Raw genomic sequence first — 19449 nt, forward strand, 5'->3', positions numbered from 1 at the left:
GAATTACTTATACCCATTACCCATTTTATCCAACCCAAATCCACCAAGTCACCCATTTTGACACCTCTATATTGCACCAACACTTGTGGGTGTGCAAGATAAAAGGGAAAAACTGATAAGAAAAAAAAGATGGAATTTAATGGAACAAACATTAAAGAAGGCAAAAATGAAAATCTAAAAAACAATGTAAAAACACAAAAAGCCCTTTTCTCTTCGTTATATGCTGTTTTACAGCTGTGTAATGACAACAATAATAAGGGGGTGAGTTGGATTTGATGATAAAATAGGAGAGATCGTAATTGATAGTAAAAATAATAATAGATTCAAAACCTTCCACTTATGAAAAAATAATACTAACTTTACAAGGAAACATAATAAATACTGTTGGTGGCCCTGTTATAGATATTACTACAAACAAATATTACTATAAACGGAGTTAGGGGTGTGCAAAATCAAAAAATTTCGATTTACCGACCGAATTCGAATTGAATTCGGAATTTCGAATTCGGTAATTCGGAATGGAAATCGGAATATCCGATTTTGAATTGGTCGAATTCGGTAATGAGATTTTTCAAATCGAAAATTCACAATTCGAAATCGAAATCGAAATCGGAAATCGGAATTCCTATTTTGATTTCAAATCTGTTTTTCGTATATATATAATATATATAATATAACATTTATATTATAATAATAATTTTTATATTCATGAAATCGGTGAAATCGGAATTCCTATTTCGATTTCAATTTCGTTTTCACACATATATATAATATTTTTTTATATATATGTAATATAATATTTATATAATAATAATAATAATTTTTATATTCACGAATTTGGTGAAATCAGAATTTACCGAATTCCGAATCGAATTCGGAACGAATTCGAATTCGGAATTGGTGAATTCAAAATCGAAATCGGTCGAAAATTTTGATACCAAAATTTCAAAAAATTTCGATTTCAAAATTTCGAATTATCGATTTCGATTTCGATTCACACCCTAAACGGAGCGCTATATATTACTATATATTACTATAAACAAATGTTGAGTATTGCTATGCTATCTTAGTCCCATCTACGTTAGCAATGATGTCCAGTTGTGCATATACACGCAAATGACGACAAACAAATTCCAGTACTCAGATTACTTGGAAAGCTGCACATGCATCTTAATCAGTCATATAAATGTTACCATTATATTTGTGCATTGCCTGAATTCGCCCAATTCTTCACAAGTTGAATCTGTACCAGACACTCTCTCTTTCAAGTACGTAACTTTCACTTTTTTCCATTGGTAGATAGCATGAGAATAACTGACTCGAAAATAAGAGTTGTGATAAAAAATTTTAGTCCACAAATCATTCGTGACTGGCCCTCCATTGGCTGACATTGTATAGTACTGCTTGAGCCTTTGCTCATATAAGTGTATATCCTTTTGTCTATTTAATACAAAAACTACCGTTGCTGAAAAAAAAAAAAAAATTGTTTCATTGATTTTGCAGTTGGTCTTGAGGCAATTCGACAGGTGGGGCGGTGGTGCTGCTGAGAATTTGGTGAGAAAATGGCAAATGATGAGCTTCAAGAAAAACTCCTGAAGAAACCATACTATGAGAACTGCCCTGGTTGTATGGTGGATGAGATGAAGGAGAGGCAGAGAGGTCTGCCCATCACGAAGCTTCTAGCCATATGGACCATTGTGCTATCTGCAGGTAATTGAAGTTTCTTTAAACTCTGCTCTACTCTTGCTGGATTGAATGTGAACTAAGCCAAATATGATTATTGGAGTTTGGTTTTGCTTTGTCGGTCTGGTAACTGGACAGCTAGTGTCTTATTGGATATTGGAAGCAAGTGTATGAAAATTGGTCAGGGTGAGACTAGTGAACTGATCTTCTCTCTTGCATTTAGGATTTTATTTTAATTCATGAGTCCGAGAAGTGGAGAAATAGAACTGGAGAAAGCAAACTTCAACTCACGAATCTTAGAGTTTTTAATCAGAGATAATTCCTTCATGTCTCGCATTGGCCTTGAGTGGTTTACAATTTTGGTTTCATCCCTCCTCTAGCTGCAATAATTTATTCTAGGAGATGTACTTTGTTTTTTTTCCCTGATTCTTGTTATCATGGAAAAGAAACAGAACAAAAAGCTCTATCCCTAATATCACTTACTTCAAATGAGCTTCTGTAGCACATCCTGAAATTGTAGAAGAGAGGAAGCTGCTTATTATTTTAAAAAATCTACTGTCTTTGTGGCATAGGGGATGACTCTTGCTTTTCTGTTAACTGGTCTGTTTGCTATTAACTCATGCTTTTCTATTAACTGGCTATAAAATGTTAAGAAAAAAGTACTGATGGTCTTCATTCTTTTTGTCAAAGGATCTTTAGAGATATTTAATAACTAGCTGACGAATCTAATAGAGAATGGCCGGAAAAAAATTAATATCTGATCTTTTCAATTTGGCTGTTGAATTGAAGGCAATTAATGGTAGAGACGGAGCAAAAATGTCACCAGGCAGAACGAATGTGATTATTATAGCCAATGAGTGACATTGACCATTTCAAGAGAAAGGAAGTTCTATTTGTTTTTCACACGGTTCCCTTTTTGCATTATGGGACCATTCATATCTGAATTTTTCTGGTAGATATATACCAAATTTGTATTAATCTTGTGACCTTTCCCAGCAGTAGGTGAAACAGAACAGTGCACTAGTATTTTAATTGACCAGACGGAGCTTCTGAATTCTGCTTTGTAAACATTTTTTCTTAGGTTGTGCTGTTGGGCTGCTAAGAATGCTAATAAGAATGTCCCTATCGAATATGAGTGTCTAGAAATTCATTCCCATTTGAGATTCACGTGGATTCTGAAGGAAATCTACACTTTTAGGAACAACATCCACCTGAGATTAAGAGATCTTCTTCTTAGAGTTTGGGATTGGATGATATTAGTCCTGCCATTTGGAATGTTAGGCAGAAGTAGGTTATTTTCTCTATTTTGTCCTGTAACGGTTTCTTGTTGCCTTAGGTATAAAGTGGAAAATACTTTTACTGAATTCAGTTATATTGCAATAACTTTTCTTTCTACCTTATGGGTTATTGTTGAAAAGATCCAACAAAAAGGATATAGAAGATGAACTGCTATCAGGATTTTGCCTGAACATATGAACAAGCAAAATGTGGTTTGGTACATGATTTTGGAAGAAGAAACTCAGATAGATGCTGGAGAAGAGAAATACCTGCATCATTACCAAAAGCACACACTTGAACTGAAATATCCTTATCCACAAATCAAGTGACTTAGTTTGACTGAGCACAAATATTAAAGAAGAGGTTGAACTCCGTCCAAGATCAAAGAGAAATGTAAACCATGTGAACTCACCACATTAGTTTCTTCAAATTGGAGTAACAAAGAAATATGTGTTGCTAGTGCCAATTTTCATGTATTAGTATTTAAACAAAATCTTTATTTAAAGTTCAGACTCTGGTTTATGACTATAGTTTTTGGTCAGACCAAATTTTGTAAGAGTCTGAATTTGGACAGAGGAAATGAGATATAATAGTTTACAGCAAATAGTCTGTGAGTACAGCATGTCTTTTCTTGGTTGCCACAATATTCTTTACTTGCTCCCATTTGTGGGCATTTTTTTATCCTAGATGAGTAATGGTTCATCCGGGATTTGTGGCCCAAAAAAAAAAAAAAAACTCTGGATATCTCTATATTATTGCCTTTTCGTGCTTAGTTTTTCCTTTTTCAATGAAAATGTTTTGGCAATTTTATATAACCTTCATGTGTATAGCTTCATGGTTATTTACAAATATCTTTAGCACTTATATGGGGATTGGCTATCGTTTTGTTGACATTTTCAGTTGTATTGCATTGTCATGCTCTGATATCTGTTTTCTTTCACTCTGTCTTGGTTGCTTCCTCAGCACTACCAATTTCATCTCTCTTTCCATTTCTTTATTTCATGGTAAGTACATTTTAGCCGACTCTGGTTGCCTTTGACCTTTTGTTCAAATTCTATATATGGCTTGCCTTTATTTTGTCTCGGGTGGCTTAGTTTAACAGTCTTTTGATTGACTTCTTATAGGGATTTTGCATGGGATTCTCTACTGTTTCGTGTCAGATATCTTGCTAGTCTTTCAGTTTTCAATGTTCAAATACTAATCCGTTTGGATTGGTCATTTTTTGAAAAAAAAAAGTTTTTCATATATTATGCTGTAGTAATACACAGACAAAAATAATTTCAAAAATACCAAAAACACAAAAAACAACCTCAAAGACACCAAAAACAACCTCATCTACAGTAAAAAAATTTCATCTATATTACTACAGTAAAATATTTCAAAAACACTCCCAAAACAATTAATCCAAACGGAGTCACTGTTTTTGCGTGTGAAGAAATAGTTACATTCTCCTCTTTAGAGAATCTAAATATTAGTAGACCTAGAAGTAGCTATTCCCTTCAGTTTGGTTGGGAAAAAAATGATATGGGGATAATTTAGGCTTGGAGCAGTATCCTCCTTCTGAAACCTAGGAACACCCACACCCCCCCCCCCCCCGGCGACCCAAAAAAAAATCAAATGGTTGATCTGAATTTTCAATGTTAAACTTGTATATAAGAAATTGACCTCTCATAGTAGTGTATAAAGATGGATATCTGTAAAATAATCTTATTCTTTTAATAATCTAAATATTAATAGACCTAGAAGCATCTAGTCCTTTCAGTCTAGTTGTGAAAAAAATGATATGGGGATAATTTAGGCTTAGAGCAGTATCCTCCTTCTGAAACCTAGGAAACCCCCCCTCCCCTTTCACAAAAAAGCCACTCTAAAAAAAAAATCAAATGGTTGATCTGAATTTTTAATGTTAAACTTGTATATAAGAAATTGGCCACTCATAGTAGTGTATAAAGACGGATATCTGTAAAATAACATTATTCTTTTAAGAATCTAAATATTAATAGATCTCGAAGCAGCTAGTCCCTTCAGTCTGGTTGGGAAAAAAATGATATGGGGATAATTTAGGCTTGGAGCAGTATCCTCCTTCTGTAACCTAGGAACCCCCCCCCCCCCCCCCCCCCCCCCCCCAAAACCAAAACCAAAAAGCCACTCTAAAAAAAAATCAAATGGTTGATTGGAATTTTCAATGTTAAGAAATTGGCCACTCATAATAGTATATAAAGACGGATATCTGTAAAATAACCTTATTCTTTTAAGAATCTAAATATTAATAGACCTAGAAGCAGCTAGTCCCTTCAGTCTGGTTGAGAAAAAAAATGATATGGGGATGATTTAGGCTTGGAGCAGCATCCTCCTTCTGAAACCTAAGAAACCTGCCCTCCCCAACCAAAAAAACCCCCACACAAAACAAAAAAGCCACCCTAAAAAAAATCAAATAGTTGATCTGAATTTTCAATGTTAAACTTGTATATAAGAAATTGGCCACCCATAGTAGTGTATAAAGACGGATATCTTGGTGGTGTGTTGCATCCTATACTTATCTCTAAACTGTGCAATCTATAGAAGGATTAGCAAATCTGTACCAAATTATAAAGTTTACATGGAAACAGATGTAATGTTGTTAGACATTGGTTGCTTGCACCATTCATGTTGCTAAACAAACCATGGAACTCTGAACCTAGAAACTTCTATTTTACTCCTTGCCTTGGTAATTTGGACTAAAAATGCGGCTTACTTGACTTTACTACTGCGTTATTGATTTTACAAATGAATCCCACAGATTATTGGATTTGCAACTTGTTTAGTAAAAATTCTATCCAGCTCATGCATTTACTTTCACAAAGAAATTTTTTATACTTCTTATTCTCTCTAATGTCATGGATACGTCTGTATCTTTCCTTTTGGAATAGATAACCAGATTCCTAATTTCAGTTACAGATGCTCTAGTCTTTAAAAAAATAATGTAACTATTGCAGATAAGAGATTTGCACATTGCAAAGAGGGAAGAAGATATCAATTTTTATGCTGGCTATGTAGGTGGGTCTATGTCCCTCTATTTTAATGATAATTTTCCACCAAGAATTGCAAATTATTGCATACTTGTCGTTGATAAATAGTCATGCATTGCCTATTATTTTGAAGGTGCCTCGTATATGCTTGGAAGAACTCTGACTTCCATGTTTTGGGGAGTAGTGGCTGATCGATACGGTCGAAAACCGGTCATATTCATCGGGATAATCACAGTGTATTTCTGCTTAATCTGTTTGAATTTAAGTTTTCTGTTCCAAGTATGAATAGTTCAATAAGACTTGGTAAACCTCGGTTTCAGAGTTGTTTTCAATACTATATTCGGTCTTAGTGTGAACTACTGGATGGCAATTTGTACAAGGTTTCTGCTTGGTGCATTGAATGGTTTACTCGGGCCAGTAAAGGTATTACCAATTCATCATGTCTTTTACCTATGGAAGTTCACAGCTGAATAATGAAGCTGTTATCCTTAATTTATATTGATGTAAATGCATTTCTTCTCTTTTTCCCTGCATTTGCATTTACATAAAATCTAAAGACTGCAATGACTGATTTGCTGAAATGTCTAGGCATATGCAAGTGAGATTTTCCGTCATGAGTATCAAGCTGTGGCACTCTCTTCTGTAAGCTCCTCAGATTGCCCTATACTTCTTCTTCTTCAGATTTATAAACTAGCTACTTATCTAGCAAAATTTGTACTATGAGATATGTCAGTTAACTAACACAATTACAGTGTGAGCTAACATTGAGAAGATAGTTACCTATCAAGTAATATAATTTTGTCAAAACAACATATGTAGAACTAAAAAAATGCACTAGTTGAAAGTCTTGGTAAGTTGCAAATACAATACACTGGAAACAAAATAGCAATTAAACAATGACTTTGGAGTGAAAGGCTCGATCTTCAGACAGAGTGAATCTTCACCTGCTCAACGGCATCTCTGAACCATACTGGAATGTTCAATTTAGCCACACTAATGGCCTAGCCTTCATGTTTGAACTAGAATACGTTAAAACACTGACAATAATTTTTTTTTTCCAGATTAGTACATCATGGGCCATAGGTTTGATCATTGGACCGGCTTTGGGAGGCTTTCTTGCACAGGTACCCTGCGTGTTGTTTATGAATTCCCATTTACTGTTCTGCCGCTAATTTAGCGTTTATCATGTGCATATTAACTATTGGAAGCAGCTTTAACTCAAATACTACTCAAGTTCCTAAGACGCATGTATTGACTGAATCCCCATTGCCAAAAAAAAAATCACATTTTGCTTATAATGTTTTTGCTGCTACTGATTTTGGTTTTTGGATTTCTTTCATCAAGAAAAGATTATCTTGCTTCTATTCTTGTTAACTTGACTTTTGGAACAGTACAGTATAAAAACCTGATGGGGTTTTACTTTGATATAAGAAACTGCCTACAAGATTCGACATAGTTTAGTGAACATTCATGTATAATGAGCTAAAAGCCTACAAGTAGAGTTTCCACATTCTATATGTACAAAAGACCCAAAATTCTTTGATCTTGTGAAGCATGTATAAGTAGAGACTGATTTATTTTACGCCGCATCTTTTGAGTTTCATTAATGTGTTGCTCTAATTTTTATTTCATGAACCAAGCCTGCAGAAAAATATCCTGCTATATTTTCTCCAAATTCTATCTTTGGGAGGTAAACAATGCTCTTGGTCTGTATTAATATTTTCAAAATGTTGTTGGCCTAATACTTTCTTCTTGAGTTTCTTATCTATAATGCTCCAAATTTTTTTTTTCAGATTTCCTTACTTCTTGCCATGCCTTTTCATATCGCTCTTTGCATTGATTGGGGCAATGTGTTGTTTTTGGCTACCAGTAAGTCTCCAGTTTATACATTGAATTCCGATTAGATTTCCTGTCATCTTCAATGTTGATCATTTTGAGACGTGTCTTGATGTGGAATGCTATTTTGCTATATCACGTCTCATAGCTGAGAAATTTTTTTTCAATATAACTTATCACGGCAATTGAATCTAGAAAAGCTTATTTAAATATATATTGTTGGACCTTTTTTCCTACACTTCACCCTTTAGTGAAAGTACTCAGAATCTTTCTTTGCATTATGTGGTTAAGGAACTTTGACTCACTTAGTCTACATTCCTGCTTGATTTTTTGAATGACTTAAACCGCATCCTTTAATCACTAGTTATAAGTATATTGCCACTTATGAACCTCCAACACTTCATAAACAAAAATCAGCTGCAGGGATCCACTGATTTGCATGAGATAATTTAATCACCATCTTAACAACTTCTCTTGATGAAAATGACAATTAAAAGTCAACATCTTACAGGTAGGAAGAACTTTGGCTCGGGTACTAGGATATTGCACTCAAATTTGAAACAACCTTTATGTACACTTATGATACAAACATAATACTGCGCAGCTGGCTTTTGATCTTGAGGAACAGCCCAATCTGTGCTTCATTCAATTTGTGTATAAGCATGGCTCTTATACAACGAAATTATACTTACAGCAGTTTTAAGATAGCTATGAGTACGTAGAACTACATCCCACTAACTACTTTGAGGAGCATCTGGGAATCCACTGATTACTAACCTGAAAGGAATGTCTAGTCTACTCACAGTAGGATAATCGAGCTATCCAACCTGTCTTACATACCATCCTGGTTTGTTAACAATGCCTAAACAAAGGGTTTAAAGTTGAATTGTTTTATAATTGTCACCTGTGGTTACACCATGATCTACAAAAACAACTATTCAACTTTTTATCAGAACTTCTTGGTAACATACAGAGTGGTTCATTCAGCTTCTCCTGAGCCCAAACTCACACAGAATTGCTGGTAAATTGACTAAAGCAAGCTCTAGGAGACTGCTTTAGCCCATGTAAAGACTTCTGTAGCCAACTCACCAGCTTGGAATCAACACAGGAGGTCACTTCATGTAAACCTCCTCATCAAGCTCTTTATGTGTGTGTGTGTGTCTATTATCTTGGCAACATGAGAAAATGTCCCATAAATTTGTGTAGAGATTTTTGTGACAAGACGGGCTTCTAAATTCTAACATATCTAAGGAACCACAAGGATATGCTTTTACTGGATATACCCATCACAATGACACAATTTTAATTAAGGAAGGAGTACAATAATGCAACATCTGCTTCCATAGCTTTTGCCCAAGCAGGACGGAATATAGTTCCACAACGGACTTGGAATTGAAAGAGAATCAAGTGAGACAACAGAAATATGATTGAAAAAAGATAAAGGAACATAAGTCACTAAGTTAGCGACAGGATACGAAGGGTAGATCTCTTGCATTTCTGTAAAACAACATAGATCTAAATCAGATGGAAGTGTAACTGTCGGATTCGATGTCAAGAAGGGCAACTGATGGATCAGTGTCAAAAGTACATTCACAAGCAAGACTGTCCATCCTATAGAACAAGTTGCTCAATCTTCCTCTTAGTAACTCCATTTTGGTGTCACTGCAAGGACGTGAATATTTGAGTTGGCCATGACAGAATTGAATGGGCTGGAAAAAGCTTCTTTTGCATTTATCATGAAGATGGATGAACACACGTAGGTAGAATTTTTTCCTAATTCAGAATAGAAATAAACAAAATACAAAATGCAATTTACAATAATATTTCATAGGTTAAAAATTAGAAACTCTAGAAAAGTCATCAACAAATATTACAAAGGATTTGAAACCTAATTTTGAAGTGACAGAGTTCCACTTCTAACTTTAAAATAAACTAACATTAGTGGTGCAGATGCTTTGTTTCTTCACTCTTGGGAGCAAATGAAAGACAACATTCCTTGTGCAATTTGAGATGTCTCACATTTAAAAGAAGACAAAGATCTGGGTCTAGTTCTTTAAATTTTGCAAGAATGGATGACCCAAGTGACGGGACATCAAGTGGAGATACACTAGTGGGATATGCAACTGAATGATTAAATAGAAGCAGGGACTTATTTCCTAAACACTAATTGAGTTGTGAGTTTACTAACAGAGACTAGATTAAGGAAAATTAGGAACATTGAGAACATATGAAAATGGAAAAAAGAAAGAAAGTTTGGCAGTGCCTGCGCACTCAAGTATGCTAGTAGGACCATTTGTCTAAGTAACATTTGGCATGGAACTCGAATGTTGAAAATTAGGGGAAATAGTAGTAGCTGCCATGTGATCAGTGGCTTCAAGATGAATAACTTAGGGTGTAGGGAATGTAGAAAGATGTCATTGAATTATCTATCTGAGGAAACGAAGCACTAGGAGGAAATGTGCCAAATAACTGAAAATAGGTCTACCAATTAAATCAGAACAATAGTGATGAGTATGAATCCTTAAACATAAAGAGAATATTTTTGAAAACTGCAGCCAACTCCACCCTTGACCATTTTTCTTTTAATACCATGTAAATCATGATTATAGCAATAACTTTGAGCCCAAATCAAGTATGATACACATAAAAGATGAGTAATTGAGACACCCGATGATAAGTGCCATGCATTAATAGTGTCGTGTGACCAACAATACAGGATGAGCAATGCCAATGAGTACTAATGTGGACAATGCTGCAATGAACAGTACCACATAAAAATTGCTGATGAACAGTTAATATTTATAATTTTGTCATGTAACAATCTTTCCTTCTCTGTACCGGAATTGTTTCGTGATACCATGTCAAAATATTTGGAAGAAAAAACTCGGTGAGGTCTATGTGGTTGATCTACTTGCATAAAAGCAATCCTAATCATTTTACATGTAACTACCTAGAAGAAAGTAGATCTATTTTCACCTTCTCATCAGGGAAGGACTTAATGGTATTTGATGTACTATGCAAAAAATTCTTTTGGGCATCCTGTGCCAACCATAACATGTAGATCCTCCAGCTCCTTTTTGCTTTCATATCCCATCACTCCTGATTATGAAAATTGTAATATTTTCTTCTTATTTGTTGACTTAGTCATGCATTGAGGGGATACATTGTAGGAATTAATGGTAAATCTTGTGAACCGCAGGAGACATTGCACATGCATCCTTCTAATTGTTCACCTACTGAATCCTATGATGCTTTGGAGACTGCACTACCAAAAGACAATGGGAAAACAGAAACAAAAGATGGAAGAGAAACTGTTCCTGGAATAAGTCTCTTGAAGAATTGGCCATTGATGTCATCCATAATAGTATATTGCATTTTCTCCCTTCATGATATGGCTTATTCAGAGGTATAGTTATATGTCTAATAATATCTGTCTTCCTATCATCTTAATCATTAAACATTGTTTCTTTCAGCATGTTACTATCAGTTTACACAGAGATGAAGGTAGGAATTTCTGTTGATGCTTTATGCCTCTTATTTGGTATTTTTGTAGCTGAAACTTTGATCATCTGGCAAGTTATTTTGAGTCATAGTTTTACTGGGTGACTTCATTTCATTTGTTGCTACTCTTGTCCAGTTAACCATGCATATTACATGTCAATTATTTGTTTCCACAGATATTTCCATTATGGACAGAAAGCCCCAGGAAGTTTGGAGGTTTAAGTTATTCAACTCAAAGTGTTGGTGAAATTCTAACAATTACAGGTTGGTTTATTTATCAATATATTCTGACCTCTACCACGAAGAGGCTTTTGTTTATTAAAGTCTATTGTTTCATGGTGTCTTCTCTTTCCTCCATTCTGGTCCAGCCAATTGTTGTAGAATCATGGATGTATTTTATCATTTTTTTTTCTATGATTGAAATGATCATTTATCATGAACCTTTTCTTTCAGTGTAGCACCATGTGTGGTTTGTTGTCAGAAATAGATATTAACTAAGTTGACGAAATAGTTTCATCCATGACGCTCATATTTATCAAGTCAACAAGAGAGATGGAACCTCAATGCATACTGAAGATGTGATAAGGATCTGAATGCATGATATCATACCAGTGTTCCATCGGCCATTATAGCTAGTTTTGTGAGACCCAATAAATTAGAAACAGACTCGATGTACTATCAAGGCATTAATCTTTGCTGACTGACAAAAAATCTTTTTGTGTTTTGTTGGTGTCATGTGTTGGGGCATATTAATTGTGGTTTTCAAAGTGGTACCATATGGCACTCCTTTCTTCTGTGTTGCAAAAGCAAAAGTAGTCTTTGGTTCCTTCTGCTAGTTGAACCAAAGATGCAGCATTCTTGTGAAGTCCATTGGTTTCTGTTGTTGAAACTCCTCTTGAATTTGTGCAGGGAGCTTCCTCTATTAGTCAGGAATCTATAAGAAGCAATTTTTTTTGCAGTATATCTATCATTTTGAGAGTAACTAATCTAAGATAAGAAGTTTCTTGGACAAAAAAAAAATTGTCATTATCAGACTCGTGATATCTGTTTTATTACCTCCTGTAAGTAGATAGCTGCTTAGATATGATCCCGCCGCTATATCCCTTCTGAAGCAGACATGATCATTGTAGACCTACCTCTTTAATTTTTTAAAACTACTTCCAGTTGTGCTTTTATTTCCAACTGGAAGCCATAGAATTGTTTCTACTTCCCCGTTTCAACTGTTATTGCTGACTAATTAACAAAGGCAAATATTTTATCTAGTGAACCTTAGTGGGGTAATCTATGTGATCTTCTACTTAGCTTTCTGTTTTCTTTCTTTTGCCTTTTGGTTCTTGGTTTTATGTAAATTCACGTGTAGCCATGCAGTTGTATTCATTATTTTCTTGTAAAAATGACATGGTCCATGTCTATGAACTTTTTACTCTAGCAGCATATTTGTTTCTTCTATTGAAGTTTTAACTAATGTATGTGTAACCATTTTTTATATCCTCTGAACTACTGGTTGGAACCTTAATCAAATGTCTTTACCATCGAGCATTTTGTTACTGTCTTTTAATCACAAGAAATATTTTAAAATGCTGGTTGTTTGCTTAGCTCCTGCTTTTCTTCTGGTTTTTCATTTTCTCTTCATCCGTTTCATGAAGTGAGTGGTTTTGGAGAATTATCTAGGTTCACTTAAAAGACCAAATGGTATATGTATATTTCTAATTATAGCTGAAACAAATGAGAACATAATCTCTGTTATTTGCTTTGTGTATGTTTTTTCTTCTTTACATTTCTTTTTTTCTGATGAGAAACTTCAGCATTATATTTAAAACAACTATTCCAAATTTTCAGGATGTGGTCTTTTAGTTTTCCAGCTATTTTTGTATCCATATGTGGAGAAGATGCTCGGCCCAATTAAGATTGCTCGAATCTCAGGAGTAAGCACTAAATCCATATTGAGAGTACAATCTGATTTAGAATAAGGTTTCAATTAAATTTAGTTAATGGCATCTAATACTATGTAAAACTGTTCTGTTTGTAGGTTTTGTCAATACCTCTGCTGACAAGTTACCCCTATATAGCTATGCTATCTGGAGTTGCCCTCTCAGTTGTCCTCAATTGTGCATCACTGTTGAAAAATGTCTTATCTGTAAGTTCTTATCTTATTTCACAATTCATAAGTAGTCTTTGGCTATCGAACTCTGTCAGCAATTATAGAAAAAATTCCAGAATATATGTTGGTGTATACATAAAACAAATATGTATGCAACACAAAGAAGAGTTCTTTCAGCTTACTTGATTTGTTCTTTGACTTCTTAGGTGGTTCGGTAACAATGAAAGAATTTTATAAAAATATCATTTGAAGTAATACCTTAGCAAATGGTTGTTACTATCTTAACAACTTCTACTTTACTGTCCTCTTTCATGACACTAAACTCATTTGTTTTCTATCAGATTGCATGTTGTCTATGAGTGAGATGGATATTGAATTTATTATGTTACAAAGATCTGATTTCCTGTACCTACTGCTCTTTGTTCCTTAACTGAAATTCAACTTAAGGATTTTACATGGAGGGATATCCTATTGGTTAATCTCCAGAGTAGATTGGAGTTCAAAGTATCTTTCTAGAATTGGTCTTAAACATGATTAGAATATGGTGATTTTCATCTGTAACTCATTTTTATTTTCCTTGTCCATGGCTTCAATTTGTCATATAAAAACCTCAGTCACCAGTTCTTATGTAACATAGATGTAGATTGATTCCAGACCTCAGTATGTTATTGATCATATAGGAGCAGATTGATGAGGACTTTAGTTAAGCTTGCACTGGCTTCAGCTTTCTCAGTGGGAATTTTTGGAGCTTGTTTAGGAAAAGCACTCTATACAGATCATAAATTCAATGAGCAGTTTCCCTTTCGAATAGGCTTACGCTTAATCATTGTTATTCATAGTATTCACTGAGTGGAGAACGTTTCCACATCCTTCGAGCTATGCATTTAGTTTGCTACCTTTTTGAGGTAAACCAATGTTTCATCTACTTGACTTAAATTTAGTTGATTGTGGATAAACTGTGAAAACTGAGAGCTGAGAATCAAGAAAAGACTCGATCATATTCTCATTCAATTTGGAGCAGTAACGAGCCCCACAAAGACAGTTTTCAACCTGGAGGAGACTGTTGAAATGGTAAATTTGTAGATATAGCCTCTAGACTTTACACCTACTTTTGATTGGGGAAAGATATGCGAACTCTGTTCCCAAAATTGGTCCTTGCATCACCCTGAAGTTCAGAAGTTTTGATAGGTAACATTAAAAGATAAAAACCGGAGAATTTCAGTTTTACAACATTTACAGTCAAAATGAGAACTCAGGTGTATAGAAAGGCCAAAGCAAACCCTTTTAAAAATGAATTATAATCAGAAAACTCTTTATGTTCCTGTCAAATTAGGAACAAAATATTCTTCATGTCAAAGTACTGGCACAGTGACTTTATGTTAATAAACTTTCTTAGCTGTTTAGTGGATGGTTCGACAGTCTTTTTAAGGTGGGTTATGACAAGATCAATAGTTTCACAAGAATCTTTCGCTTCCCTCCACTTCATAAACTGTAGCACTCATGATTAGCAAAAGGGTCATTTCTGCTAGTTTTTAACAGCTCAGTTAGGTTTTGGACTGAAAGAGCTGCAAAAATATGCACATCTCTGTGCTAATTTTAAAGATCTAGGACTTTCTCACTAAAGGTGCTATTTTTGGTTCATGATGAGGGTGTTTGGTATAGACCAACTGTTTCATCAACATACTTCAAAATAACTACAAGTCAGAGGGATATACAGTGCTACTTCTCATAGCTATGAATGGTAACAGCTACCGTAAGGGAATATATGCAATTTCCCTTGCATTCGATATGAGAGTCTTCAAAAATTACTCAGATCGAGAATTTGAGGAGACTTCTGTGATGCATCACATCTTATTCTGGGATAGGGATTATTATCAGAATCAGCCTCATATTTTCTTTTTGACGATGCATATGGAACCATCGTCATCTCTGCAATTAGAGAATTGGGCCAGACTTTTAGATAGTTAAACTTCATACCTGAGTTTGAAAGTGCATCTACGATCCAATTCTAGGAAAAGAAAGCTTGAATAAATTGTATCACTTAAAGAACTCAGGTTTGAAAGGTTCCCTTGTTAAGTGATCACTGTAGTTTCTGGTCCTCTATATACTGCTGGGTCCTTCCTGATTTTCTGTTTTCCATAAAAAAAAAAAAAATCATGTGGTTTGTTTGCTCATTTTGGGTCTGAAGGCCCTCTATCACATTCATCTTCAAGTCATTTTTTGGAGCTGTATCAAGAATGTCAACAATCTGGCTGTTTAGTAGAGCAATTCTTTGAATCTTGGCTTGCATTTCATTCTCGTCAAATTTTATGTAAACAGTAGGAGAGGTGACCTTCATAGGACACTTTATTTGAAAACTTCACCACTCTATGAACTTCTGTCATGACATCCAAATCAACTCTTGTAGATGTAGGCAATGGGGATAAACTTCTACCCCAACACTGACTCATGACACAATAGGGAGTAGGGAAAGATTAAGAATTAGGGAGCTGCATGCACTTTCAGTGGCCAATATACAGCATGTTGTGAAAATACATATTCACCTAGGCAGGTGGCTTTAGCAGACTCGACATTGTCATGGAAACCTGGTGACCATTTAATTCCTGAATGCTTTAAATTCCTTTCAGAAAACAACTGTGGAATCGTTCATCTTAGCGAGTAGCAAATTTGAAGGCAAAGAGAGTAGCTCATCTCAGATTTCAGGAAAAGAAAAAAGAAAAGAAAGGGTTGTAGCTTCCCCTCAGTGCATGGAGAGAGGCTGGACAGATGGTGACAAAATACATTAGCTAGGAGATTTTAGCTTTAGAATGCATATCAGACACTATAGTGGCAAAGAATTTAATACCCCAGGCTCCTTGGGATGAAGCAGCAAGAAGGTTGGTTAACATCGAGCGCGGTGTGTTGTTGTCCTTCATAGAAGACTGGAGGGATGCGGAAGCATTTACAAAACAAGAGTCTTTCTGCTAAGATGCATTCGGGAGTTTGTAGGATACATGGTCAAGAATCAATAAAATAATGAAAATTGTGTGCTCTGTTTGGGAGAGATGTTATTTTTTTAAAAAACGAGACCTAAATAGATAGGCCTTCTCAAATCGACTAAAAAGGAAGAGACACGAAATTTTATCTGTTAATCAAATGCCTTCTAGATGATGGATACCTATATATGAACATGCCTATATATAGGTAAACCATAAACCTAGATCCTCTGTAGAACAGATACTGGCAAAACTAATAGGATCTAACAACTCCTCAATTAAGTTTACGACGAATTTATGGCCTTCAATATTTTGATATGCTATTGCATCAAAAATGTCCTCTTTACAAGGAAGAAGGATTCCATGATTGGCAAATACATATTTTTCATGATATGAAGATCTAACAAGGAGTGTTAGGATGACGCGTACTGGTAACCAGGATTATCCAATCATTCATCACAGAAATAAGATGGCACAGACAATAATTTAGATTGACTTGATTGCTAGTATCTCACAAGTTAATTTTCTTTCAGGACAAATTTAGATACTTATGTAAACCTACTAATTATGTCAGAAGACTATAATACAGTAATTAAGAATGGCCATTATGTTCACATATGGTTGTGTGATTCATTTCATTCAAGTGACAAAAATCTTTGATCATATTGAAATATATTGAGATTTGCAAACTGATTCTGATATCAAGTCCTAACATTTTCTGGTAAATCATAACTGTTTCAGACCTCCATTATCACTGGTTTGTTCATACTCCAGAATAATGCAGTGGTAATTTCTTTTTCACTCGATCTCAGTTTTCTATTGATCTCATTACTTGCATTCTTCTCAAAAAAGAAGCATGCTTATCCATTTTAGACTTTTATTAACTTATGTCTGATATTATAATCACAGGAACAACACCAACGAGGTGCTGCTAATGGCATTGCCATGACAGCAATGTCATTGTTCAAAGCTGTAGGTCCAGCTGCTGGAGGTGCAGTGTGAGTGTCTCTTGTTTAAGATAACTTTTTGGTTACTTTTTTATCGGATATATGAAACATTTGCGTGGTGCATCTGCCCTACACTGATTTGTCTGATATTAACTATCAATCATGTCAAAAGAATCCACTCGGCCGAGCAGAAAGCATTTTCTGAAAATAATTAGCATTTCTTACAGAACCACGCAAAACAAAACAGAAAATATTTAGAGGTCAAAATATTATCTTTTTTTTTCTTTCATTCAATGAAGATAGATATATATGACCATGACTATCAGTTACTTTCTGAATAACATGAAGCTATGTACCCATGTGAAGATTCTGTTTCAGTGTCAGATGCCTCTCTTTCATAGCCTTCCAAAACCCCCTTACAACTTGTACTCCATCAACTCACTGATTCTTTTCTTTCACTGGGCACAAGAGAGTAATCCGGATGCATGTATGTATTCCCATCTAAGGGTTAGAACTTAGTGCGGTAGTAAAGTCACTCTGTTTTGTGCTGGACATCATAAATTTCATAATGAGAAACAACTGCATCAGAAAATAAAGCTGAGTACCGGTAGTAGTTTTTGGCATTATATTGCCAGAATCTTCTGCACTTGGTCTGGCCTTGATCATGAAAGTAATGAATTTCAGCATCCTTTGACAGCTGAATCACTCTTGGTCTTTCAATTTATGCAGCCTTTCTTGGGCACAAAAACGTCAGCATGCTGCCTTTTTTCCAGGTAGGACCTTTTCGAAGTTTGCTGGTTTTGTATCATTTGATCTAATACAAGAAAAGTTAGTTTTCTAGTTGTCTGAGGCAATGTCATCTTGCTTTTAGAGGAAAAATGGGCATCTCCATGTCCATGTGTAAGTTTTGGAGTCAGATGTTGCAATTAATCATTTTCCCCTGGAGACAAATAATTTTGGAATGTTTTGAATTGAATATGCTTGGAATGGCTAGTTCCAATTGAAAGTTAGGCTTAAACTCTGTTTGCACATTGGACAAAGCCATTTGAAATCATAGAAAGAGTCTTTTAGAGAAAAAGAAAAGAAAGCTGAGACCACGATATCTGGTTCTGTTGCAAAGCTTACTGAGAAGATATAATGCATGTTATGGAGAACTTCCTCATGAGGAGTTTGCTACTGTTGTCCCTTGAACTTTTCAAAATAGTAATATATGCATGAACATTTTGCTTCCTTTTGTATAAAAGCCTGTGTTCACTAATTTAGTTGTCTTCAATGCAGGTGTCCAGTTAGTCTTCTTTATCTTGAATGTAATTGAGGCAATCGGAGTATTGATGACCTTCAAACCATTTTTGGCTGACCGGAGCCAATATGAGTCGCTGAATTGAAAGACATGATTCAGTTGAACTTCCATGATGCAATGAATCGAAGAGCATATTACGCATGATGCTTTTGCAGAGTAGTTTGTGCTCAATCTTGTGGCACCAGAAGCAGAATGCTCATATTAACTGGTATAGAAAAGAGAGTGACTGCAGCTGTTGGGTGGGAAATCATTGTCATAAAGGTCATTCATCGCTTGGAAGAAATAAGCATGTTGAAAATGCAAAGTTTCAGCTTGCAGATCAGATAGAGATATAGGCCAACACTGTTGGCTGTAACTTTGTATGACAATGAATTGTAGAAATAAAAGCTGTGTGTTAGTATTTTCGCTCAATCTGTCAATATTAAGCTCACTATTTCAGGCTTACATAACAAGTTTGTGTCTGTTCTCTTTGCTTCCTTCTCAATCCATGCATCAGGAAAACAAGTTTGTGTCTAATATGTTTACTTCGGTAAGGGTGGTTTTTCTTTAAATTTTGGTTATTGCTTTATAAAATTGACACCGTATGAACATATCTTTGGTTTTAGGCTTTCAGCTTCAAAGTTTTGGAGGATATTTCTCCTCTAATTGGCATAGACTTCAAAATTGAATAAATCCAACAGCTTTTTGGTAGCTCAACATTTTCACTAATTTGTTCTGAGGGTAAATATTGTATAAGTTTAGCAAATTTACAATTTTTTTTTTCTGTTTTCTTTGACATTCCATAAGTTGAGGGTGGCAATTCTAATCTATTCAACCTCAGGAG

The 19449-nt window shown here is 35.0% G+C and overlaps 1 protein-coding gene across 6 annotated transcripts; it reads left to right on the forward strand.

Annotated features, from left to right (window-relative positions):
- Positions 1-1054: 1054 nt before the first annotated feature.
- On the forward strand, positions 1055-19037 carry LOC113732575 (protein ZINC INDUCED FACILITATOR-LIKE 1). Of its 6 annotated transcripts, none has more exons than XR_011840850.1 (18): positions 1055-1268; positions 1504-1710; positions 3925-3965; positions 5934-5994; positions 6100-6202; positions 6287-6389; positions 6555-6608; positions 7028-7090; positions 7607-7656; positions 7760-7835; positions 11002-11208; positions 11480-11567; positions 13143-13228; positions 13333-13440; positions 17121-17165; positions 17289-17377; positions 18024-18099; positions 18605-18744. XR_011840850.1 is itself a non-coding variant. In XM_027258447.2 (18 exons), exons 2-18 carry the CDS (start codon positions 1563-1565, stop codon positions 18709-18711), a joined length of 1473 nt encoding a protein of 490 aa, XP_027114248.1. In that variant the 5' UTR covers positions 1055-1268; positions 1504-1562; the 3' UTR covers positions 18712-19037. The 6 variants fall into 6 exon arrangements, 5 of the variants coding, with proteins under 5 accessions (XP_027114248.1, XP_071936696.1, XP_027114250.1 ...); XM_027258447.2 differs by having other exon boundaries at positions 18056-18099; positions 18605-19037; XM_072080594.1 differs by having other exon boundaries at positions 1254-1392; positions 18056-18099; positions 18605-19037.
- The last annotated feature ends 412 nt before the right edge of the window (positions 19038-19449 follow it).

This window comes from Coffea arabica, chromosome 2e, assembly GCF_036785885.1.
Source record: "Coffea arabica cultivar ET-39 chromosome 2e, Coffea Arabica ET-39 HiFi, whole genome shotgun sequence".
NCBI classification, from domain to species: Eukaryota; Viridiplantae; Streptophyta; class Magnoliopsida; order Gentianales; family Rubiaceae; genus Coffea; species Coffea arabica.